This window comes from Acomys minous (genome assembly GCF_964271855.1).
Source record: "Acomys minous genome assembly, chromosome: 3".
NCBI lineage: Eukaryota > Metazoa > Chordata > Mammalia > Rodentia > Muridae > Acomys > Acomys minous.
The window spans coordinates 3,954,410-3,981,362 of NC_140485.1; the positions used below are offsets into that span (position 1 = coordinate 3,954,410).

General features: G+C 47.6%; 1 protein-coding gene across 6 annotated transcripts in view; it reads right to left on the bottom strand.

Annotated features, from left to right (window-relative positions):
* Positions 1-1,430: 1,430 nt before the first annotated feature.
* Positions 1,431-26,953, bottom strand: part of RIN2 (Ras and Rab interactor 2) — a 233,823-nt gene continuing 208,300 nt past the window's right edge. For all 6 annotated transcript variants that reach the window (XM_084777856.1, XM_084777851.1, XM_084777852.1 and 3 more), the window contains 4 exons: positions 15,503-15,808; positions 13,149-13,280; positions 6,655-6,818; positions 1,431-3,461 (listed from right to left, as the gene is read on the bottom strand). In XM_084777856.1, the coding sequence (XP_084633982.1) occupies positions 3,141-3,461; positions 6,655-6,818; positions 13,149-13,280; positions 15,503-15,808 (923 nt within the window). In that variant the 3' untranslated portion in view covers positions 1,431-3,140. The remainder of the gene's footprint in view (positions 3,462-6,654; positions 6,819-13,148; positions 13,281-15,502; positions 15,809-26,953) is intronic.

The following is a 26,953-nucleotide window of genomic DNA, read 5'->3' on the forward strand; positions in this document are numbered from 1 at the left end:
TCTCGCTTCTTCCATATTTCTTCCAGAAGAGGAAGGCCAGAGCCGCTAGGGAGGTGACACCACATTTATGAATGGAAGCAGTCTGGCCCAGCTTCCTGTCTTTTACATTTGCTTGTAGTGCTAAAGTAACTTCCACATGATACAAACAACTTTAACAATTCTCATTTTTTTCCCTGTGTCCCTAAAGGGGTCATATTTGGCAGGATGTCCAACGTCAAACACAGGATCTCTTCCTCTGGCTGCTGCTGAAGATATTTTTAGGCTTGGAAGTGCAGCACTCTCCTCTTCCCCCACCCAGCATGTATATTTTTACTCTGCTTTTATTCTGTCCGCACCCCGCCAGGGTCTGTTTCCTGGCAAACTGAGAAGTGAGAAATGCCTGCGTGGGGGGTGGGGGGGGGAATGGAGACACATGTGTTGAAACTCTGCCAGGGAAGCATTGCCCAATGACAAGCCAGGGGAAGTCTTGTGATGTTTTCTTCTGCTCTCACGGGACCTGCACAAACTGCCGAATTCAGAAGCTGTGACCTGCTTCTCATCCAAAAGGAGCAGCAAGTCCTCAGTGTAAGGACAGCATCACGGTCTAAAGCCACAGAGTTGGGTGGACCGCTGCACAGACACAGGAGGCAACATGTCTTCACTCCAAACCTCAAAGGCGAGCTCACTCAGCCCCCCTTCTGGTCTCTTAAGTAGCTATCTTATAGATGTCCCAGAAACCCTCTGAACTTCCCTTCTCTCTGTCAACAGGGATGCGATGAGCACTTATCAGTCAGGCACAGCTGTGCTCGCCAGAACACCTCTCTGCAGAGGAGCAGGCCTGCGCCACTGATTTTGCAATCCTCCTGAACTCTCAGTCAGGACACTACAAGGGTTGCCTAAGGATAGGGAGGGGCTGTCTGCGGAGGCCTGCCTGGCTCTGAGTTCAGATTAGCTGTGATTTGCTCTGGAGCCATCTAAGCCCAATACTGTGCTGGGTAATCCTGCAAACACTCAGAGGTCACAGGCCATCTGTTTCCTCTTCCTGCTTCTTAATTTCTGTCCCATCAGCCCATAAACTTGTGAGCACTGCTCTTCTGTTTGCTCTTCGCAACTACCAACTCATTGTGACATTTATTGTGTATACTGTGTGTGTGTACTCGTGCCTCTGTGTGTGTGTGTGTGTGTGTGTGTGTGTGTGGGTGTGTGTGTGTTTGCTCACATGTGCATTGTTTGCAGCAGGGTCTCACTATGTAGCCCAGGTGGACCCGGAACTCACAGGCATCCACCTGCTGCTGCCTCCTGAGTGATATGGTAAAAGGGACAGGCGACCAAGCCATGCCACTACCATGTACATTTATTTACACAGCATCTTTGGGTACCTGATTATATTCTGACTCTAAAACAAACCACCACCACCAACAACAAAACAAACAAAAAAGACACCTGAAGAATATTGCAGAAAGTATTTTACACAGGATTATTGTACAGTATTACAATGTATTATGTGCAAAATTCCATTGAAAATCATTTACAAAGGGAAGTACACCACAGTGTGTGCCAAGTGTTCTAGTACAACAACAAGAGCTAAAAGTACACAAGGCCCCAAATCAGATGTGTCCTTAAACAGAACAGTAACAGGGGTTTTTCTTTCTGTTTTTTTGTTTTTGTTTTTGTTTTGTTTGTTTGTTTTGCAATGACCTGCATTACACCGATACATGACCCTTGTAGAGTATGTGTGTCCAGAAATTCATTTTATACAACATAAACCTGACTCCACCACACATCACGTTCTCTGCTTGTTTTGCTCCTATCTGCCATGCTGAGGATGGAGGCCAGCTTGTTAGTTTGTGTATGCCAGCTCTACCACTGAGCCAATGTCCATTCTTACAATAAAGAGGGTTTTGTTTTTGTTTTTGTTTTTTGTTTTTTGTTTTTTTTCTTTTTGGTTTGTTTTTGCTTCTCTTTTTGGTGCAGTCTTTTCCCATCAACATCTCACTGAACTCAACTAAAGCCGTATCATACATTACTTGGTTTCTGCCTCCAAATAATTGGATGCCATTAGTTTGGCTTACAAAATAGGGCACTGGGAGCATCACCCTGGGTTGACTTCTCCTTGTGGGATCGTAAAAGTTGTCTCCCCAGGCAGATAGTGTATGGGACAGATTTTTGTCAGAGCTTTCTGCAAGCATGTATTTACAGTACTGACTCCTTTTACCACGTCCTCCAAAGAGCCTGAACCTGCAGACTCCATGCCCCAGTCCTCTGTAGCATCTACCGCTCTCTCTACCTCTCTCTACATTCATTTCTTTCCTAATTCTCGGCGTCGATTGCTTAAAACTAGAAGCAAACAACAAACAGTACACCACCACGAAAGGTGAGCACTGTAACAACAGTACATCGGACTTTTCACAGGCAGACTGTGGCCAGCATCAGGGATTGCTTTAAGACAACCAGAAGTTTCTCCCCACAGATTTGCCAAAACATCCAGTTACAGAGGAGAGACATCTAAGAGATGTCTAAAATGCAGTACTCTCAAATCCAGCAAGAGATTTATCTTCAAATATTAAATGTTAAATCACATGCATACTTAAAATATTTTAAAAGTTACAAAAATATTTTAAAAACCAATCCTGACAGTTTACCTGCAACTGCTATAAAATTTTCTATGAAATATATAAAAACCACAAAGGCTCTTTGTAAAAAAAAAAAAAAAGTATAGAATGAAGGACAGAAGAAAGGAGGAAGAGGGGAGGATGGAGCCACCACAGAGCTGAGAGGTACCTGACGCACTGCATCGGACAGTCTTGTCAACACCTGCTATCGAGTCCAAGAGAAGAGTTTGTACTTTAAGTGTTTCTCGGCACATATACATACACATTAGCCAACCCAGAAGCTGGCTAAGGTGAAATAGCCAGCGATCTCAGGACGCCTGAGCCATCAAATGCAATTCACCAGTGCTGGAGGAGAATCTTACTGTTTCATGAACCTCAGCTACCTTGTTTAAAAGATGCCCTTGGCCAAGTCAGCCTATAGATGGCTTAGTCACTGAACTGAGGGGCCCTTGAGGAGGTGGCTGCCTTCCAAGCTCAAACCTGTGGCAGCCAGAGGGCTAGACTCCTAGCTTCCTTCTGGATGTACCAATGGGAAGTCCCTCGTGTCCTCTATGAGGGAGTGAGGTCTTCCCCATTGTGGAAAATCACACCGTAAGGATCACTCTTGATTCGCTTGTAGACAAAGTGGAAGATGTGGGGTTGAGGCCGGCTGTGCAGCTCGGCCTTGATCTTTTGAGGATAAGTGTCCTCTGCCAACTGCTGCCAAGTTTCATCGACAAAGAGAAAGAGGCTGTACTGCTCAGGCTCCTCCACCTTAAACTTCTCAGCACAGAGCTGACACACATCTTCTGTGGTGATGTACGGCCTCACGAGGAGGGTCTTCCCAGTGCATCCACTGTTGACCTCTTGGAAGGCAACTCGGAGGTAATTCTGCAAGTGGAAACAGAGATGTCAGGAGCAAAGGGAGAAGAGGAACCAGACATAGTTCAGAGGCAAGCGTGAGCCATTTCAAAGCTTGGCTTTGTCCACATGTCTAGTCAGACCACACAGCCCAGGGTGCCAGGAAAAACTCTGATCTGTACTTGGCCAGTGGCGGGAACTATAGCATGGGCTGAGCACGTTAGCTCATTGCAAAGAGAAAAAACAGGAAGCCCTGTCAGCCATGGTTTTCTCTTCTTCTTCTTTCCCTGAGACAGGGTTTCTCTGTGTAGCCTTGGCTGTCCTGGACTCACTCTGTAGACCGGGCTGGCCTCGAACTCACAGCAATCCACCCTCCTCTGCCTCCCGAGTGCTGGGATCAAAGGCATGCGCCACCACACCCAGCCCCGTCCCTGGTTTTTATTGTTTTATATCCACATAAAGCCAACTGCTGAAGAAATCCTGAGTCAGACTATGAACCATATCCAAAGTTGGGACTTTTCCCAGCTTGAAAAATAACCCAGACTTCAGAAGAGTCTGGCACAGGAGTTAGCAGGAAGGGACTTAGCACATCTAGCACACCGGCACGTATGATGCTCACTCACATATGATGCTCAGTTAGTGCAGTTTTTGGACGCCTACCCAAAGACAATAAATAATGCCTGGCCAAACTGCTGATGCCTGACCATTCTCTGCCCACATGTGAGCTCATGCGGTGCAACCTTACACAAGGCTCCCAGGGGCTCAGGGTAGAATGTGGGACTGGATGTTGGCTCTGCAAGAAGACTTTGGAGATGGAGCTATGCACAGTGTGGTGCTGCAGGGGTTCACCACCCCGAGAGACAGTAAGCCTGTGGTGTCCTTGGACATACGCCCAGGCAGGTGCCCCATGCCAGGCTCCCCTTGGCTTTGGTCATTCTCAGAAGCTCCTTTACTTCCATATCCTTAAGAATGGTTCCCACACAGGGCAGAGAAGTCCTAGTCAAATTCTAGCTACATCTAGAGGACAAACACGTTTTTGCTTCTTAGACCTGGTGATCCTGGTTGAGAGGGCTAGGAAAGGCTCAGCCTTGCTTTTCCTGTGGCTGCCCGAAGACGCAGCTGGCATAGAGGAGGGGAGGCTCTCGGGAAGGACTGTGCACTCTGGACGTGCAAGATGTTTCATGTCATATTTCAGAAGGACACTGGCCAGCTTGATGACTCTGCAGAGGGGAGGCTGGGTCAAGTGGCACTCGGGTAGAGTGCCATACTTTCAGATTTGAACATCTGATTTCAGAGCGTGTGCCATCTGACCACGCCTCTCTCATCCCTACCACCACTTTTTGTATTTGTTCCCGGACTCCTGAAGAGAATCATGAGAGTAGGCTACAAGCCCCAGTGAGGAAACTGAGACACAGTCATCACGCGTTAGCTACTAAGGAGTATTCTTCTTATAGCAGGAGGGAGTGTTAGGGGTGTTTGTGTCTATGGCCTTTGGTACTGGAGTTCCGTTTTTGTATTTTTGTTTTCATTCATGGTCTGAGAGCTTACAATCCTCTCTTGGGTGGTACTGTAAGAAGATATAAAGTGAGTGGGGCCAGTGGGCAAGGCATGTGCCAAAAGAAAGGCTCTGTGGTGTCTGGGGCTTGGGCGCCATGGGTCTCTAGGTCAGAAGCTCCTGGTAGGCAGCCGTGAGAACAGGAGAGGCCTGTCGATGAAGGATGTACTCTTGTCATTTCCTCTGATATCAGAGGATACGGCTCGGCAGGACCTCTTCTTTGCATTGGCCTACATGGCAGTAGCCCAGTGGTCTGCATGACCTAAAAAACTTACCACGTGGATGCTCTTGAACAACGCAAGCATGGGTGTGTGGGGAGGAGGGGGTGCACAGCATGTTCTTTCTTTGTAGTTTGTGTGTCTGGAAGGAATTTATGAGAAAATTGCAATCTTGGAGAAAAACATGCTGACCTTGCTTTTACAGGCACGGGCTGAGTTTGAACCAAGAGTTGTTTTCAGAGCAATAAGAAATGGGAGAGGAATAGCAGTGGAGGTGAATCTGGAGCCTGGGGCAAACTCATCGTGCACTTCCAGGCCTCAGGTTCCTGTGTGGCATTATAAAGAGGCACAGCCAGAGTTCAGAGTTCCACAGAAATGGACCGATGACTATCCAAAGATAGCTGCAGGGTGGTTCATCACTGCACAGACAGAGCCAAGCCAGGGCCTGCTGGCTCTGGGAGAGGCTCCTGTAGTCCTCGCTCACCTCCGGGAAATAAACTCATTGCAACCACTCAAGGCCCAGCAGCCCAGGAAGCTCAGAGCGGCCTGGCTGCCGTGGTTACTCTCAAACTGACCTGCTTCCCACTGAGTGCTAGGCTGAGATTGCAGGGGATTCTGTTTGGGGAGTGAGAGAGGAAAGGGGGGAGAAGAGGTGAAAAGATACCCTGTGGTACACCCCCACTTTTTAAAAGGCAACCAGTGGGGCCGCAGAGCAAACACCACTGTTTCCTGAGGAAACTGGATATCCGATGCCTTCGCCTGGGCTTTCTCCTTTGGTCACCCTGTTGGGTTAGGTAGTTAGCAGCAGGCAGAATGTTTTGGGCCTTAATTTGACTTTGCTGTCCGAATGGCAGCTAACTATGAGCCAAACCTGTGTCCACATCTGATATGGTGATAATTTATATTTTGCTTGGTGCTAAAGTGAGTTAGGCTTAGTAGAAACTACACCTTGACTTTCAGCTGTTCTCTGTAAGTGGCAGGGATGGAAGCGAGGGCATTGTCCATGCAGTCCACCACTGAGCTGTCCTAATAGCCTGGTTTGAATCTGTACCTTTTCCCAGGTTGGCTACATTTGATGCCATGCTCCTTAAGATGCTGGGCCTGCAGTGATGAGCTGACCCTGCCAATCAGCCATAAGATGACAGTGTAACTCTACAAATCCTCCCCCACCTTGCCCACTGTTTCCCTACATTAGGATATTTTATGGGTTAGATATAGTCCATGCATTTTTCTCTTATAGTGCAGTCAAAGGGGGCATGGCCCATTGAAAGTTGAGGTGCCTCTGTGTTCATGCTTAAAGGGAAGGAAGGGAAGCAGCAAGGCCAGAGGGGGGCTTAATTATCAATTCCCAGCAGGTGACTCACCCAGGCAGGCTCTGTGCCTGCCTGCTGCAGGAAGCAGCTCCGCCTTCCTGGAAGAAAAGGCAGCATGCTGGGGAGTTGGTGTGTACCTGAAAGTCATCCACAGAGGGGATGGTCCGGTTGGTGGTTCTCCGCTTGTGCCACTGCCTCAGGGTGTCCCTGGCCTCTGAGCTGAGCAGTCTTGCAGCCTGTTCTTCTTGAAAATTCTTTATTAGAGATAGTGCTCCATAGGCGCTTGTCAGGTAATAGCCTCCTAGAAGGGCAAAGAGAACGGGTCCGTGAGAGCTCCACACTGGAGATTGTCAAATGCAGATAGTCAAAACGCTAAGGATGTAACAATTACATAATTCCTGACTATGTCATGGTTCTTCTTGCTATAGGTAATCTATTGTATATATGGGTAATAATATAAATGTATATGTAAAAAATTAAAATAAATTTTAAAAAAGAAAAAAAGAAGACCTATAAATATCAGAATGCAAATCAAATTAAAGGAAAAAAAAAGGAGTTCTGCACTGGTGATGACAGTGGAGGCGCACTAGTGTTAATGTCATATTGTACATACTTGTCTTTGGCTATCCTCTGGGGACAGACTCTAGGATCCAACATATACTAAAATCTATGTTTAAATCTTCATAAAAAATGTCACAGCATCTGCAAATAATCTATACAATACTCCTTTAAATCTTAAATCATCACTAGATGACTTATAATACCCTGTATAGTAGAAATGCTACATAAAGAGCTTAACAAAAAAATGTAAAGTTTGTATATGTTCATTTCACTTTTTCCTCCCTAAATATTTACATCCCAGGATTGGCCAGATTCTCAGGTGCGGAACCAATGCATATAGGTAGTAGATTGTGATTTCCCCATCGCCTCCACAGAGGTCACCCATGTCCCCACCATCGCCTCCACAGAGGTCACCCATGTCCCCACCATCGCCTCCACAGAGGTCACCCATGTCCCCACCATCGCCTCCACAGAGGTCACCCATGTCCCCACCATCGCCTCCACAGAGGTCACCCATGTCCCCACCATCGCCTCCACAGAGGTCACCCATGTCCCCACCATCACCTCCACAGAGGTCACCCATGTCCCCACCATCACCTCCACAGAGGTCACCCATGTCCCCACCATCGCCTCCACAGAGGTCACCCATGTCCCCACCATCGCCTCCACAGAGGTCACCCATGTCCCCACCATCACCTCCACAGAGGTCACCCATGTCCCCACCATCGCCTCCACAGAGGTCACTCATGTCCCCACCATCGCCTCCACAGAGGTCACCCATGTCCCCACCATCGCCTCCACAGAGGTCACCCATGTCCCCACCATCGCCTCCACAGAGGTCACCCATGTCCCCACCATCACCTCCACAGAGGTCACCCATGTCCCCACCATCACCTCCACAGAGGTCACCCATGTCCCCACCATCGCCTCCACAGAGGTCACCCATGTCCCCACCATCGCCTCCACAGAGGTCACCCATGTCCCCACCATTGCCTCCACAGAGGTCACCCATGTCCCCACCATCGCCTCCACAGAGGTCACTCATGTCCCCACCATCGCCTTCGCAGATGTCACTCATGTCCCCACCATCGCCTCCACAGAGGTCACCCATGTCCCCACCATTGCCTCCACAGAGGTCACCCATGTCCCCACCATCGCCTCCACAGAGGTCACCCATGTCCCCACCATCGCCTCCACAGAGGTCACCCATGTCCCCACCATCACCTCCACAGAGGTCACCCATGTCCCCACCATCATCTCCACAGAGGTCACCCATGTCCCCACCATCGCCTCCACAGAGGTCACCCATGTCCCCACCATTGCCTCCACAGAGGTCACCCATGTCCCCACCATCGCCTCCACAGAGGTCACCCATGTCCCCACCATCGCCTTCGCAGATGTCACCCATGTCCCCACCATCACCTCCACAGAGGTCACCCATGTCCCCACCATTGCCTCCACAGAGGTCACCCATGTCCCCACCATCACCTCCACAGAGGTCACTCATGTCCCCACCATCGCCTTCGCAGATGTCACTCACGCCTCCATCCTTCTGCTCATGCGTCATCTCACACAGATTTATGGAGTGACCCAAGCCTGTGCCAGGGCCAGGGCACACCAAAGAGCTGACAACATTTCTACTTCCACATTTAAGAAAGATAATTTACATGTTAAAGAGAGTGTTGTCCCTCTGGGAATACCCTTGAAACTAGCCTCTCATATTTTTGTGAAGTGCTCTATGTATTTTTTTTCTAGGTTTGTATTAGAAATAATTAGTTGCTTGCTAAAGAATTTTGTAGCCTGGCGTGGTGGCACACACCTTTAGTCTCAGCACTGGGAAGGCAGAGAGGCAGGTGGATTGCTGTGAGTTCAATGCCAGCCTGATCTACAAAGTGAATCCAGGACAGCCAAGGCTACACAGAGAGACCCTGTCTTGAAAAACCAAAAAGTAGGGGGAAAAAAAAAAAAGAATTTATAAATGTGCTTGAGCGCCACTAGGGGACGCCTGGAATGTGTAGCCAGAATTCTCTGAGTGCAGCACGTTTTGTATTTAAAGTCGTTCGTTGTCAAAATATCCACTGAAGTTCTACTGTGTGCTCAAGCAGAGTTGGGGGGCAGGAGACCATATGAGAAAGGACCTGGATCCCTGTTTCCCAGAAGTGGAAACACACATTAGAAAAAACAGGGGCTGGAGAGATGGCTCAGTGTTTAAGAGCACTGACTGCTCTTCCAGAGGTCCTGAGTTCAATTCCCAGCAACCACATGGTGGCTCACAACCATCTATAATATGATCTAATGCACACTGTATACATAATAAATAAATCTTTAAAAAGAGAGAGAGAGAGAGAGAGAGAGAGAGAGAGAGAGAGAAAACAAATAGGATACTTTATTCATTCATAGACCAGAAGTTTGTTACAGTTTAAGTGTGCTAAGTGAGAAAAGAGTCCCCCCCCCCCCCCCCACACACACACTTCATGGCTGAAGCCTTTAGTTGCTCCCACTGGGCCTTGCAGAACTCTCTGACCAATGTGTAGGATTGGAAAGGTTTCTCCTCTCAGAAGCATGGGCAGCGGGCCTGGGAACCCACACTGGCTTTGAACTTGGCAAAGCAGTCACTGATGGAGGTTTTTCTCTCTTTCCTTGGAGGGCTTCGTGGTGCGTGGCCTCAAGCATGCTCTATCCGTTAGCCACGCCCCCAGCCCCTGTCAGCCCAGAGCAGGCTTCTTGTTTAGAGTTTTCCTGACCCCACCACACACAGTTTAAGAGCTCTACTGCTGCCTGTGCTATGATTAATCTTTAGTAAGCATCTGCCTCGTGACTCAGTGTAAAATGCTAGGTCAAGCGAGTGGATGCCACACAGTGGAGTTCAGGGGGAATCTATAAGGATTACTGGAATCAAAACGGGCCACGTCCTGGTGTCAGCATTTAATGCTGGCCCCAACCCCTGTGGGGTGGTGAAGGTTTCCTTGAACTTTGCATTTGACTCCATGGCCATGATGTGCTCAGACCGCGGAGGAGAAAACCTCAAACGCTGGAAACACAGAACTGACCACACTTAGAAACATATGGATACAATTAGAGGAAGAGCTCTGAGCTTGCGAGAGAAATCCATGGTGCTCGTCTGTGAATGAGAATTATCTGCTTACACAGCAGAAAAGACACGTGACTGCTGCAAAGGCCAAACCCGAGAGGGCTTTGGACCGGCCGCAGAAAGCTCGGGTCTGTGACGCAGGACCCGGCTCCTTTGGACAGGCTGCAGAAAGCTCGGGTCTGTGACGCACGACCCGGCTCCTCTAGTTCCTTGTTCTGCCTCGCTGTCTGGAGCCACAGCCAGCCTGCCTGGGCCATGCTCTCCCCAGGAAGGAAGGCAAGCCATGTCTGACGCAGTTTATGCAGAGGAGCGCAAGGCTGTTCATGCCAGCGTGCCCTTGTTTGATTGTTTTCCTGCAGGTGAAGACAGTCCTGCCAGTCTGTCACAATGCAGGGTTTATGGCATTCTTCTTTAAGAAGACCCGAGCTTGAAACACGGGGGCCTTACTCTGAGGCACTGGCGGGAAATGGCTGTGTCTGTCCTCAGACCACACGACGTAAGCATCTAAGTACACACTGCGGGTAACAGAAGGCTGATTTTCTGAGAGAGACCCACACACTCTTTTCCCCAAAGCCTCGAAGGGGTCTTCTTGCGACCAGAAACCACCAAAAGAAACCCCAAACTGCAATAATCACAAGGTGCGAAAAGGGATGGGTTGACACCGGAGCTTACAGATGTCTCCTGGGTGCCTGGACAAAACCACACTCAATTTCTCTCCTGCCGTATCCCACAAAAGGGAGAGACACAGTGGGTCTCATGGGATCATAATGGAGCAGCTAGGTCCCGAGGGGGGAATTTTAATGAGAGATATGGATGGGTGAACGATAAAGGGCGGAAGAGCTCCTTCCTATCTGCCTCTGCGTGGGGACAGGATGGAGGATACGCATTCCAAGCTGGCACTGACCAGAAAGGGATAGGGAGGACCTGTCTTAGGGACCAGAGACACCAGGCCTTTGATACGAAAACCAAGCCTGACAGATTCAGCTTAGAGGACTGAGGACACCAAAGGACATCCTGGGGACAACAATGCATTTAATTCCCTCCATGAGAGAATCCTAGGTGACGTGTCTGCCAGGGCATCCCAACGGCAAGCAGACCTCTGTGTTCCAGCCCAGGCTGAAACTCACAGAAACAGAGAAAGCACGGCTGCTGCCTCAGGGTCTGTCTGGGTACCCAAGGGACTTTTGGAAATGATTAACAGATGGGCACACAGGCCCTGATTTGTTTCCTTCCTGGAGAACCCCAGGTCTTGCCGCCTTTCAAGGTTGTGAGCTACGCAGTCAGGCATCCAAAGATTTTCATGATAGAGCCTCTAACTGATACAGGAGAAAGAGTTCCCTCTGCCAAGACACACGCAGCACAAGACTGAACCTGAACCCTGAAATAAATGGAAAGCAAATGAATGCTGCTCGTGTGCTTAAAACAATTCTTTTTCTTTTTTTTAAGGCCAGCTTTCCATTGATTTTAATGATAAGAATAGCAGGTTATTTTTCTAGCAGTGTAAGTATTCCTTAATTAAAAAGTCAGCAACTTCCTAAATGAAAGAATGTGTATCTTTTTTTTTTTTTAATTATATTCAAAGCCGGGCGTGGTGGCGCATGCCTTTAATCCCAGCACTAGGGAGGCAGAGGCAGGTGGATTGCTGTGAGTTTGAGGCCAGCTTGGTCTACAAAGTGAGTCCAGGACAGCCAAGGCTACACAGAGAGACCTTGTCTCGAAGAACAAAAACAAACAAACAAACAAAAAATTATATTCAAAAGGCAAGGGCTATAGCTCAGTGATTGGCTGCTTGCTTGCACATATAAGGCCCCAGGTTCAATCACTAGTACTGAAACAAAGAAACCACTTACCAAAAAAAATAAAATAAAATAAAAAAGGAAAAAGATATTCTATAAAATGCTTAATTTTACTAAATTAAATTTTTATTGTCAAGTTTAGTTGTATTTCCTCCTTTTTAAATTTTGACTTTTCTACTATTAGTACCGTAATTTAAAAAAAAAGGTATAGTACATATTTTGTTTGGGGGGAAACAGGGTCTCATGTTGCCCAGGCTGGTCTCAAGATTACTATTTAGTCAAGGATAGCCTTTAATTTCTGATCCTCCCAAGCGCTAGGATTACAAGCATTCAGTCAAGCACCCAGACTAGTAGTACATAGTTTTAAATTAAAAAAGCAGTTTCCGATGGGCATGGTGGCACACGCCTTTAATCCCCAGCACTCAGGAGGCAGAGGCAGGTGGATCGCTATGAGTTTGAGGCCAGCCTAGTCTACAAAGCGAGTCCAGGACAGCCAAGGACACACAGAGAGACTCTGTCTTGAAAAACTGACAAACAGCTTCCTGCAAATTAACCAGTGAGGTGTCAAGCACCATAGTAACTGGTTTCCTGGCCACAGGATTGTATTTGAGGTGGTAAAGACGCTTTGGAGCTAGACAGAGGGGGTAGCTGGGGAACAGTCTACATGTACTGTCACTGGGGTGTGTGTGTGTGTGTGTGTGTGTGTGTGTGTGTGTGTGTGTGTGTGTGTGTGTGTGTGTGTGTACATACACATATGAAGTGGGTGCCAGCAGGTCACCATGGGTGTTACTCCTCAGATGTCATACACCTTGTTTTTGAGACCGGCTCTCTCTTTGGCCTGGAGTTCACTGATTTGCTCAGCTAGCCAGTGTGTCTCTGCCTCCCCAGTGTTGGGATTGTTATTTGTAGCATCATGCTGAGCTTTCCGATGCTGGGGCTTGAACTCAGTCACTGCACTGACTGGGACTGGGACACATAATCTTGCTGTTTCAACCTCCCAATGGCCGAGATGACAGGTGTGGCCCACCATAGCCAGTTTCAAAATGGCTAATTTTACACTCCATGAACTGCATCTCAAATTTAAAATGTGTAGCCGCCCTCCCCCCACCAACTGCCCCACCTCCCCTCCCCCACAAACCTAGCTGCCTTGCTCCTCTGACACATTTGAGAAAGAGCATGTTACCTTCTCCATGCAGCAGGGACGGGTCCAGGAGCTCCATCATGTACTCGATTTCAGTGTCTAACTCAAGCATGTCACACTGAGCTATGACGTAGGTCAGGACTGGCAAGAAGTCATCCGCACCGTACATCCTCCCTGGGGTCAGGAGGAGGGGGCAAGACAAGATATTTTTATCAGCGTTTCCTCCTTTCACATCCTATTTGCTGCTTTTATTAGCCACCGAGGAGTCATGCTGGGGAACTGTGCTACTTATAAGCAGGCGTGGGGGGTTCTGGAATTCTACCTATGTGGCCCATGACTCTCCTACCACTGACAATGTCTGAGACAGTCAACACAAGTCATTTTAAGCCGGGCGTGGTGGCGCACGCCTTTAATCCCAGCACTTGGGAGGCAGAGGCAGGCGGATCTCTGTGAGTTCGAGGCCAGCCTGGTCTACAAAGTGAGTCTGGGACAGCCAAGGCTACACAGAGAAACCCTGTCTCAAAAAAAAAAAAAAAACACAAAAAACACAAGTCATTTTAAAGATCTGCGCACTAGAATAGAGTGCCTTTAAGAATTTTAAACTGTTAGCAAAGCATAATAAAAACCCTGAATAAAATATTCCCTTAGGCTAGTTCCTTCTGGTTCACTTACCATGTCCTGTGTATGTTTTCACAAATGTAATGACGGACCAGACTTAAACCAGGAAAAAAAAATTGCTGTCTGCTCAATGTTCGTTTTGTTTGATTTATTTAAAAGTGTGTTGATGGTAGCAATTCAGTATGTTGATGATAACATCTGATTACTAGCGATCTATTGGGGGAGGGGGCACTGGTTTCTTGTGTTGTTTGCAATGGTGGTTTTTAACTGGGGTGGCTTTGCTGACCAAGAGCACATTTGACACTACCCGGAAACACTTCTCATGATCACAGCTGGAGGGTGACAGCATCCAGGATGTCACGCAGCTTCCCATAGGAAGCAGGACAGCCCCCACAATGAAGATGGTCATGTCTGAAATGTCACCAGTGTGCAGGCAAAGAGACCATGCTGCAGAATGTTGTCACCCTGAGTAGGTAACGTTGTAGAAGCTTCTATAAATGGTCTCATGAACTACAGAGATGTGTGCTTCAAATTTCAGAGGCCGTGACCACAGGCTGGCAAACAGCTCAAGGGCTCTGGTGTGTGTGTGTGTGCGTGTGTGTGTGTGTGTGTGTGTGTGTGTGTGTGTGTGTCCGTGTGTGTGTCCATGTGTGTGTGTGTGTCTGTGTGTGTGTGTGTCCGTGTCCGTGTGTGTGTGTGTGTGTGTGTGTGTGTGTGTGTGTGTGTACATGCACATGTGTGTGCATGCATCTAGAGGTCAGAGGCTGGCATGAGGTGTCTTCCTCAATTGCTCTTTCTGTATTTAGTGAGGCAGAGTCTCTCACTGAACCTATTTGGTTATTCTAGCTAGTTAGATTGTCCTGGGATCTCCTTTCTGTGTCGCCGAAGTGTGGAATTGTGGGTAGGCGACCGCACACATCCACCCGGCATCTATGTGGATGTTGGGCATCTAAACCCCCGTCCTTATGCTTGCCTGAGTGTTTTGCACAGTGGTTAAGGTCCTCACTCAGTAGTCTGCAATACACACACATTCCTGTCTACTCCAGCAATGGGTGTGACAGAGCCTGTGCCTTCTCTCTGCAGCTTCTCTACTAAGGCAATTTCTGTCAAGAAAGAAGTTGCTCATCACCCACTGTATTACAAGAAGCTCTCTGAAGGCATGGAGCAGGGCAGGCTCAGTCACTACCCGGGATTCATGGGACTTCTGCCTCTTTAGGAAAGAGCTGGGGGAGGGGGGGTTCTGAGGACTTGTTTCCTGCTTTGCAATCCTTGGGTGGATTCCAATCGCACTGCTTCAGCCACACTCTTACCAAACACCCCAGGCTTCACATGGGCATGCTGTAGATTATCAGCATAAATGCTCATGGGCCGGAGTGTGGCAAAGGTCCTCACTAGTATTCCCATCGCACGTGGGCTTCAGAATGAGTTGCCTCACTAATTCTCACATCATGAAGGAGAGGGTCCTATGTAGCAACAGATGGGAAACTGCAGGGTAGAAGATGAAGGCACCAAAGTCTCTCCGTAAATAAAGTCCTTTGCAGAGGGCGGTGACAACAAATTTATAAGCACTTACAATTTAAGTCAGCATTGTAGGCAGTGCTTACTTTTTGCCCTTATCCACGTTCACTGACTAATCTATTACATTACTCTGTTGCATGAGGCTCATTTGACAAATTCCATCAGTTGTATTTGTCTTTCTACAGGCTGCGAGGTGAAATTGAGGGGTGAAGGGAGGGGATATCGGGGCTCAGTCTGGGCAGGCTGACAGGCTGCCTCACCTGAGTTGTTCTCCATGACAGTGTAGATGAGCTTGCAGACGCGCAGCAGGAGCATGACCTTCTTCTCCGGGGAGTACATCTTCTGCATGGTCATGAACTTCAGCTTGATTTTTTCCAGCTCCACCAAGTCAGGGGTCGGGGCAAAGACCCCCAGCTCCTGCGGGCTCCTCTGCCGCACGAGCTGCAGGTTTTCCTTGAGTTGTTTCCAGGAGCCGTCAGCCGTGTGGAATTCCCTCAGCATGGCCTCCACGTGGCCTTTGAGGGGCTTCAGGATGCATTTGTGCATGGCCTTCTCCAACACCACGTCTGCAGAGAGAACGGAGCTACTGTGACCACTGCCTGAAGAGACAATGATTGCAACCGGCGCTTCCTTGGAATGCATGTCTGTGATCTAACCAGCCTTCCGAGAAGAAGGCTAAGCATAGGATCAGGACATGGAACACCCAACAGACTTCAGACAGAGCCACCACGACTCGCAGGGCAGGTAAGGCTTATTTTCCCTGATAACACTTTCCTTTGCACACACTTAGGTTAATCTCCCTACATTCAAGAAACTATTTCAGAAGATCTTCTTCTGACCCAGGTGGTCCAGTGTCCTACTGTGCTTTCCTGTGTGTATGTTATCTGATAGGATTTTCTTCCTTTTTAAAAAGTGTGTGTGTGTGTGACAGTGGGTACATGTCATGGCAGGAGGTCAGAGGACAGTCTCAGATTGTCCAGTCTCATCTCCTACCTTATTTGAGGCACGGTCTCTTCTTTGTTGTTCACTGCTGTGTGTGCCAGGCTAGCTGACCTGCAATCTAAAGGGTTTTCTAATATGGAAGGCGTGACTTGGGATTGGGTTCTGAACCAAAAACGTAATTTCATTAGCAGCAGAGGACATCCGTGGGGCATTAGCCTACTGAATACAGCCTACTGAAGGGACCGACAGAGAGCAGGGTGCTCCCTCCTGGACCCACGGCCTCTGGGGACTAGGTACAAACCACACCCAAACACTTACTCTCACAGAGAGACCCTTTATTAAGGAGAGTGGGGTGTTGAGGGAAGGTGGGGTGGAGGGGAGAAAAGCTAAGTGGCTGCTTTCCAACTCAGGCAGAAAACAGCAGCAAATGACCTTGCAGGTGTGATTTCTGGGAGGAAAAAAGGGGAGGTCTGAGTTAGATAGACTAGGAAGGGTGGAGTGGGGGTGGGGATATGTTTTGATTGGGCATGTTAATTAGGTGACCCAAAATGCGGTTTGATTGCTGGACTTCAATACTTTGATAGCTGGACCTTGGTGATCAGGCCTAGGAATGAGTCTGTCATAAGAAAGTGTCCAAAGAAGGGAAGAGGCCTTGGTGGCTAGCTTTAAGGATGTAATCTTTGGTTTACAGAGGAGAGGGGGGTTTTGGGAAGGGCAAGGCTTGTTAGCGCCATGTTTGCTATGCTTGGGCCTGTGAGAGCCCTTCCGTACAAACTCAGCTTCGGGATTGTCCCACCACCTGCAAGTCTGATGGCTGAACTGTAGCTTGCAATAGATAGCTTTGTTTTAGCAAACACAACAAAACATCTGGGCAAAGAAGGCAAAATGCCTGTGATGAACTCTAACGGTTCAGAAACAAGGAAGATAGCGTGTGCGCAAGCAAGCATGCGCAGAAAAAACAAAGCGACCGTGGCAAAGGGCTAACACGGGGGAAATTGGTCAGAGCAGACATTTCTTTGGATTATTTGTGCAACTTTCCTGTAAATCTGATACTATTTCAAAGTGAAAGGTCTAAACATTTAAATTTCTCTGGCATGAGGAAAACCTTCCCTCCTTTGAATGATCACCCGATGGAATCTGCTTCCATTGCTGATGCGCTCTGTTTCTAGGCTGAAGGGAACTTGCCCAGTGATAAATTATCTGCCTTTCCAGTGCCAACTTTTTCATCTCACATGCTGCAGTTCTCATCAATCCCTCCTGAGTCCTGCTGTGACTGTCTGCTATATGACATTAACGTGGTCCCACTTCTCAAGGGCCCAGATGCACTTATCTCAAACAGTTGGGTTACTTCTCTGGCCTCTGGAATTCTTGATATTGGGTCAGATCATACTGAATTCAGATCACTATCTATTATTAGAAGTCTGGGGGTGGGGAATAATCTAAGCCAAAAGTGCAAATCACGGAACAGCTTGACTTTACACCCAAAATCAGTGCTGAGTCTAGAGGTTAAGGCTGATCCCACAGCGATGACATTTCTTCAGCCTAGGCTTTCCTTCTTTCCTCCACCTCCACATTCTATCTCTGTTTAAAGACAGAGCGCCATATAATTAAAGATCAAAACAGACGCATGAGGGGTTAAAAGGAAGGAGGAAAGCCAAGCAGCACATTCACTGACACTCCCCCCCCCCCCCCCCCCCCGTGACATTCAGCAGGTCACTTCCGTTTGCATTGGTTGTGTTAATAAACTTGTGTGACATCATAGTTCTTTTGACTTTACTCTATATGATCATTACCATTAAAAAAATCAATAACAGCAACTGAGAGCTTAGATGAGCTAAGTCCTATCTAAAACCTAATCCTTGCAAAAATCTCCTTACTTTTGCATAACATTAATACTATGCTAAGTATCTTTTACAGATGAGGAAGGCATCACTATCTAATGGCTTGCTTGAGGTGACAGGACTTCTCTCGGAGCGAGCATTTAGACAGCTTTTCAAGGTCTTACTTTCTTTTTTCTTTCTTTCTCTTTTTCTTTTTGTTTTTTTTGAGAAAGAGTTTCTCTGTGTAACAGCCCTGGCTGTCCTGGACTCACTTTGTAGAACAGGCTGCCTCTGCCTTCAGGGAGTGCTGGGATTAAAGGCGTGCACCACCATGCTCAGTAGTAAATCATCTCCTTTCTCTCTCCTTTTTAGGAGCGCTAGGGGTCAAACTCAGGGGCTTGAGCATAATAAAGCAAGTGTCCCACCACTGAGCCGTACCCTCCCCAGCCCCCATGTCAGCGAGCTTTTACTTTAAGTTTCACTTTGTAAGCACTGGCCAGTTTGTTTATCTCATTCAAGGGTCCTGAAAGCGGCATTCATGAATATCAGTCTCCTGCACCTTGGCAGAACAGGCCACCAAGGAAGTGGGTGGGTCCTGCCAATCATTAATTAGGAATGTTCACAGCAGGACTTTTCTATTGCTCCAAGTTGGAAAGAACCTAGAGCCTGGACCAACAGAACAGCTACATGGGATGTAATCACACCACAGTATACTACAATGGAACTCAGACAATGGGATACATTGATTCGGGGAGGAAGCACACAGCTCCACATGCAGCACGGGGGAAACTCCGGAGATGCCACTGGCAGTGAATTAAGCATAATAAACAAACCTCCCTCAGCCTTGCATCTCACGAAGTCTAACACACAGCTCACCCGTGGTGTCAGAAGCTAGGGTGGCAGAGGCCCTGAGGCAGGAACCAATTGAGGGGCCACAGGGCCACTTTGGGGTGTGTGTGTGTGGAGGACGGAGAAGCTTCTCTTCTATGTTTAGGTGGTCTCCATATATGAGACTCCATGCTTAAGACTAGTGCACTGTTATATGTGCAAATACACACTTGGACAGAAGACAACTGAAGGCCAGCATGGAGGTTCTACCTAGGCCTCTCAGAGCAACGTGTAATTTGAGCCCGGTCACCTCTGTGCTCGAGTGTTCTATGAACTATCACCAGAGAGGCCATGGCCATGGATGGAGGATGAGGACAACGGAGGGCTCATTATCCACGTGCCCAGGGACCAGGACTGGCCTTGGTGTAGTGGGGCTATGGGAATTTGTTAGGAGGAGCCTATTTTCTTAAAACCCAGAAGTAAACAACAACAACAACAACAACAACAACAACAACAATAACAACCCCTGATCCTGAAATGGAAGGGAAACCGGAATCAATCCTCTGCTTTCACTTGATTCCAGCTGGTAGCCCTGGCTGTCCTGTGAGTCACTATGTAGACCAAGCTGGCTTCAAACTCAGTGGTATTTCCTCCCTCAGCTTCTATGCTTGGCTGACTCTTGGCTGGTTTTAGAAGTCACTCAGGGACCCAGGGGTGGGAAGCTTATAAGAGCCAGAGGAGACCAGGACATCTGCCTAGAGATAGCGTCTCCTAAAATAAATGAGAAAATAAAAGACACCTAGCAGAGGAGTTGGGTGGGGAGGAAAGGGTGAGTCTTGGAGGACTTGGAGGAAATTCTCGAATAAGTAACAGAAATATTAGAAAAAGAAGCCACTCAGCTATAACAGTAAAGAAATGGGCCTCTACAAGTTTCATGGCGGATAGCATAACCAAAATACATTCCCTATGGCGAAACTATTTACCTTGTTTCCAGGAATCTGAAGTTTGTCTAAGAATTTGTTTGAAATGTGTCTAGCTCAAACCAGTTGGAACCAGTGACTTGGTATCTGGGCATGGCAGGTGTCTGAGGAGCGACCTTTGCTACAAAGGGTCAGACTCTTGGAACAGCTGCTGTTTTCTGGGCAGGTAGGCAACTGCTGCCTTTCTCCACACCTCAGAGCACCATGCCTATAAGCACCCCAAAATCCTTTCTGTCCTCAAGAAGGTGGAGTTGAGACTTGGGACTTTCCATCTCCTCATAGTTGGCAGCTCTGTTCACAAACTCTTTTGCCAAACACGGTGGCTTCAGACATAATTATGGTGGGCAGGACGGGTGATGTTCAGTGACAGTGCGAGGCCTTTTTGCCAAGTTGGTTTTGTTTTTTCCGCTTGTTTTTCCTACAAGCCACACTTGGAGACTAAGAGTGGTCTCTTCAGCTTGTGTTCAGGGCGGTGCTCTTACTGCCCACCCCTGCCAAACCCTTAACAAAGAGAAGGTGCGGGCTTGAAATAAAAAGAAGGACCAGCGACCCAGTAACCCCACTGTTTCTCTCCAGTAGGGAACTTAAGTTTCTGCTCTGAAGCAGGAGAGAAAAAAATGATTTGAGGAACAGTAGAAATGGGACCTTTCAGAAAGAGGCTTAGCTCAGACAAAAGGCAACCGGAACAGCCAGCGGCAATGCTCACAGCTCTTGCAGATAACCAACTTGGTCCTTTCTGCTGTTTCCCATCATCTCTGGTGGCTTTAATTCCAACATGAGGAACCCAAGTCTTTTCACCTGAGAACAGCAACACTACTCTAGACACCTTGTGATCGCAGACTTGTCAAATCCTCAAACAAACTTCATACAAGGAAGTCTGTGATATGGCCATTTCACAGAGGAAGAAACCCATGAGATCAGCTAGCAAGAGGAGGGGCCGGGATTCCAACCCTGAACACCTGCCTCAGTGGTTTTAGGTGGTAAGCCGGCTGCAGTCCCTCAACAGAAAGAAGCATGCACAACAGAAGTGTGCAACACCCGTTAGAAAACCATTAATGGGCAAGAGATAGGTAACTGCTTTTCTTGATGCTCATTAATTCTGCCCGCCCTATTTTTTTGGTAACAAGAAAATACTAGAAGAGCTGGGCTTGGTGGTACATGGCTTTCACCCCATGTACCACCAGAAGGCAATGACTGGTGGATCTCTATGACTCTGAAGCTGGTCTGGCCTACACTGAGAGTTCCAAGACAGCAAGGGCTAGAGAAATCCCCTTGAAAAGAAAGATAGGTAGAAAGAGCTAGAAAATTGTTTGAACTGTAATATTTTGGCTTTTAGAAATCATGTATTATTACCTGTACCCTCTGAATGACTCAAACTAGAAACAAGGTTTGTGAAAACAGGGGTCACATCAAAGACTGTCCCTAAGTGGGAAGTGCCAAAGACCATGGCAGTTCCCTTCTCCTTGTCTTGCTGCTAAACCAAGAAAAACCAAAGAAGCTTGGGTTGCAATGTAAAGCTACTTGACAAAGACACAGGAGCTTAGCTTATACAGCTCCTCGGTTGATTTTCATCCTAGTATTCTGGGTATTTAACAATGATGAAAGTGCCCAGAAATAGGAACTAATACTTGACAGCAATAAAAGGGGTTTCTGTAGGAAAGTCAGACTTAAACATTTACAGTTCTAATACACAATTGGCACTTGTTTGTGTAGTTCCTGTTTTAAGATTACCCGTGAACCCTCATGCTACCTCCAACAAGCAGGAACTAGGTCATTCTCAGGTGGGGCCTGAGAATTAGAAGCCAAGTGACTGTCCAAGGAAACGGGAGATGAGGCATCAGGCACACTGCTCCTCTCCCAGGATATGGACAGGTGCATCATGGGCCTTCCACCGTGCAAAAAGTTGACACTTTTTTTTTTTAATGCACCAACATACTTTCCATTGGTGGGGTTGTTATAGAAAGGACTAGCGCCTGGTGACCGCTCATGTGGCTTGAGGCGCACTGTAGAACAAACATTCATGTGGCTTTCGTCAGCACAGAATCCCTTAGCTGTCTTATGATGGGGTCTCCCAGAAGCTGAGCCGGAACCTGAGACAAGGGTTTGAGTGTGGTTGGCCAGCATGGGAGATGATCCCAGAAAGTTCCAGAAAGGGGAACAGCCAATAGGAGGCTTGGTAATAACTGAGCTGAGGATTCTAAGATACTATGCTTGACATGCCTTGGGGGGGGGGGGGTCTAGTGACTGCGCCTAGAAGGTAGACTGGGCGTTAATTTCTCAGCCTTCCCCCACCAACCTGGAAAACCGCTATAGTGGGATGAGAAAGCCTGAAGCCACATGCCTTGAGTGCTGGCCACTGGACATAAAACTAGTGGCAAATGTCAAGAGGCAGCACATACCAACACCTTGTTATGTGGAAAGAGCGAGCAGCAAGCAGAATGCGTGCAGACAGGTTATCAGGCAGGCAAGCAGAGACTTGGTCTGGCCTTAGCTCTTCCAGTGACACACCTCATGCCCCTGCCCTTCAGCAGAGAAGTTTCTCTCAGCACAGTGTGCAGCTGATGGAAGCAGAAGGCTGTTTACCACCTGGGTTACCTGACTCTGAAAGTATCAGTGGCCACTTTCTAAATGTGTGACCTTGAGGGAAGAGGGCCTTCCCCTGGCTCAGTGCTCTCCTCTGTTACCAGGCCACCCCCAGCTTCACAGTGGAACCACTGAGGACTTGGTGAGGTCTCATGCCATGAGTACCCAGCATGCATCTGATACCTACGTAGGATGGCTAAAGTCACTGCTCACCTCCTTGAAACAAACGGTGATGCCTCTGAAAAGAGGCCCCAGGTCTACTGATTCGGGTCAGGGTTTTCGTTTTACTTTTCAGTTTTAACTATGCTTAGACTGAGAGCCCTGTGCTCTCCTGGTGACCACCCTCCCTTGCTCAGGTGCTCATGTCTGTTAGCTCCTCTCCTTTGGAACAGAGATTGAGGATCTGAGGCTTTCTAGCTTTCCTGGGCTTCAGTTCTTCCGGAGTTTCATTGCAGCATCCGACAGCTTGGAGAGCGCAGAGGGTTGGATATTTGGGTGGTCACATACCCATCACAGCAGGGAAAGTATAAGAGGAAAGGAGCCCTAGTCCTCCTTCGGATGAGAAAACACAGCACAGAGCAGGGGCTAGGAGGGTACCCAAGCCTCCTGCTGAGTGTGGGAAGGGTGGGTTCAACCCGTTGTTAATTGGTGGTGGTGGTGGGGGTTGTTCTGGTGATTGGAGAAGCCCAGGTGACATTGCTGTGTGTGCTCTAGGACCTGATGGATGTCTCTCTGTGCTTCTGTTCCGTCCCACAAGCTCCTCCTGGGTCTGCTCTAATTTTTCTCAGCATGGATGCCAACGATGCTTTCTGTTTGCCCACCATTCTCATTGCCTCTTGGGCAGCCGCCTCGCCCCCTTGGTGTTCTTTGTTGCTGCTGCTAAGACACTGGGTACCTTATATCTTTCTCTTTGAGGGCAGCACTCTTCTGAAGATCTTGCCTGAAGGAGATCACTGGACTGGATGCAGACTTCAGCACAGATCTTACAGACAGCACACATCCCAACCATTAAACAGAAAGTCCTAAAGGTTCTGCCATGAAGATGCTGTCTTTCCTTACCCCTGAAGGTCACGGATACCTAACGAATGATAACACCATTGCCAGGTGCGGGATAGTCTCTCCTGCAACTCGACTAGGATGTCTTGGCACATACGTCTCCTGCAGGCATGTCGCCCCCACACACTTTGGCTCATCAACAATAACGCTTTATCATTTTAAGAAAGGTCTTACCAACCCATCCAAAAAGGTATCAGTGTATAGATGGCACGCACTGGCATAGTGATTCACTGACACTTTTTATTTCTCATTATGTGTATGCATGTGTATCTGTGTATGGGCATGTGCACATGAGTGTAGGTACCCCAGGAGGCCAGCAGAGGGCATCAGATCCTTTGGAGCTGGAGCTACAGGGAGGTTGTGAACCACCCAAAACCTGTTCTGGGAACTAAACTTGAGTCCACTGAAGGAGTGGTGTGTGCTCCCACTCCCTCCCTCCAGCCTCTCACTTTCAGTTTTGCTCATTTTGGTGAGTTTCAGTGAAGGCCGTCATGAAAACATACGAGTTTCATTCAAGTACTGTCTTACATAAGGGATCTCTAGGGCTGACTTCAGTGCCTTCCAGTAAAGACCAGTAAAAGCCAAGCAGGGAAGAAGAGGAAGGAAGCCCGTCCTTTGCTCAGACGCTGAGTTTGTGAAACTGGGCTGGAGGTGCGATCTGCAGACCACCACAGGCTCGGCCTGTGCCCTCGCCACTCAGCTGACACAGCCCATTGCATGAGTCTCTCTGTGAGTAGAGTGGTGGGGAAGCAAACTACAGTTCTTATAGTCAACCAGTGTGGCACCTTAGGGCGCCTGAGTCACACTCCTCAGTTTTGGCATAAATGCCTCTTTACTCTGGTGTTTCCCACCCAAGAGGCAGCACTGTTGTCTAGCACAGACATGCCTTGCTCTGTAATGTAACCCTCACTTTCAGCCTCTGAGCGGGGGTGTTGGGAAAGGCAGTGTTGGCGGCTCCTCGAGTAGAATACCACCACGTCAGTGACTCGGCCTCAGACGCTGTCAGCCACAGGGTGGTGCACCTTCCTGTGGCTGTGAGAACACGACTGGCCCAGCTTAGACATCCTAAAGGAAGAATGAAACCTGGGGCTGTGTGCCTGTGATTCCCAGCTACTTGGAAAGCTGAGACAGGAGGATCACAAGGCAAGGACAGCCTGGGCAACTTAGCAAGACCCTTGTCTCAGAAGAAAAAGAAAAATGAGAGCTAGGGGCGTTGTGCTTGCCTACTATGTGCCAGGCTCTAGGTTTAATCCTCAGTACCAAGGGTGTGTGTGTAAAAATTATTCAGTACTTAATCTTTTTGCATTCTACAAGTGGCCACTCTTCCATTACTGTACTAAGTCCCCTCTGCCCCACCCCACCCCCACCAAAGATAGGAGTTCTCTGCGTAGCCTTGGTTATCCTGGACTCACTTTAAAGACCAGGCTGGCCTTGAACTCACAGAGATCCACCTGACTCTGCTTCCCAGAGTGCTGGGAATACAGATGTGCATCCCTGCACCTGGCTACTGTCTAACTCTAAGACACTTGATCCTTTCAGGTGACAGAGTCACAAGTACTAGATCAGGAGTCAGAAGATACAAGGATTTAATCTCAGTTTGGCACTAGCATCTCTCTGGCCACACAACTCAGGTGGCTTTTTAAAGAGCAAACAATGTAAGGTCTTAAGTCACATATATTGAATTTAAAGCAAATGACAGTAGACACCAGAGCTTGAGCCTAAGACACTCATTATAAATAATACCTAATCTACAACGCTTGAGAGGAAGAAGCAGAGATGGAGGTCACAAGTTTGAGGCCAGCCTGGTCTACATGGTGGGTTCTAGCCTGATCTACCTAGTGAGCTTCAGCCTGTATGCAATGAGCTCTAGCCCGCTCTACATAGCAAACTCTAGGCCAATTGAGACTCCCGCCAAAAAGAGCCAAAACAAAAAAAAAGAACATCTTTATATATAAAACACATTAAAAACAAAATAAAACTCAACAACTTCACTCAAAAGCAAAAACAATTATAAGCAAAACCAAATACCTTTTACAAAGTCTGAACCAAAGTAGCCGTGCTTAACTTGGACAAATCACACATGACCACTCCTTTTTAGAGGTGGGGTTTCTCACTATGTTACCCAGGTCAGCATCAGACTCCTGGGTTCAAGTAATCCTCCTGCCTCAACCTCTTGACTAGCTGGGGCTGCGGGCATGCACCCCTGTACCCCTACTCTCTCCTTATGCATGCTTTACTCTGTGGGGTTCGACCACACTTCAGTAAAACAAACAAACAGCAACAAAGATTAAAAAAACAAAAACAAACAAACTCACCCTTGACAAATGTGGGAATTGAGTTTAAGGACACTTCTTCAAAGAATCAAAATGCTCAGAGGCAGGCAGATCGTTGTGAGTTCCAGGCCAGCCTGGTCCACAAAGCGAGTCTAGGACGGCCAATATAACATAGAGAAACCCTGCCTTGAAAAACCAAAAAAAAAAAAAAAAGTATGTTTTGGATTATAGCAATTAAAGAAAAAAATAATATTGTCTCATTTTTCACTAGTAATTGTTAGGACTGTGGAGAGTTGGGTACTTTGCCGGCAGTATTAGTCATCTGTGGTAAACAGTTTGTATGAAATAGAAACTTTGAGGGCTGCTAATATTTTCAGAGTTAGAGAAAGTTTCCTTTTCGCCAAGGAAAACTTGAAGACAGGAGGAACCTCCCAAGGCTGGTATCAAGGCAAAGGGGAAGAAAATTGTTCTACTAAAATTAAAACACCCAATATGCTACAAGCTTAGCAAAATGGAGCCCTTTTAAAATTTTTAACAAGAAAATTTAGTTGTCAGAGACCAAAGCAAGAATGCCACCAACAAACAAGTGCTGAGGTACAAGTATTGTCACCCCATCCGCTCTGGCTTTTCATTATCAAGGGAGACCAGGTAGGAGTTTATTATCATAGGAGACCAACGAAGAGCTGACGACAGAGCTTTGTGGAAGGCCTCCAGGTAGGCTCTGTTCTTAAAACACTGGCTTCGGAGGTAAAGGTGAGTGACAGCTGTCAGGGGGAAGCCCATTGGTGGGCTCGGGATGAAGGAGAGAGGGTCATGTGTCATACCCTTATTTTTTTTTCTTTTTGTCACACCCTTATTGACTTCATTGTTCATCAGAGTTGGCAAGCTGATGCCAGGCAACTATATGTATGTGTGTGTGTGTGTGTGTGTGTGTGTGTGTGTATGTATATATATATATATATATATATATATATATATATATATATATATATATATATATTCAAGACCCTCTAAGTGGCAGGACCTTGGGATGAAAGCGTGTAGAGGACAGTGTCAACAGAATGACAATTCTGCATTTTAGGACATGGCCGTCCACACTGGCAGCTTTTTATTTTTAATTAAAAAAATTTTTTTTCATTATTTTGGTTTTTTGAGACAAGGTTTCTCTGTGTCACCCTGGCTATCCTGGTCTTGCTTTATAGACCAGGCTGGCCTCAAACTCACAGCGA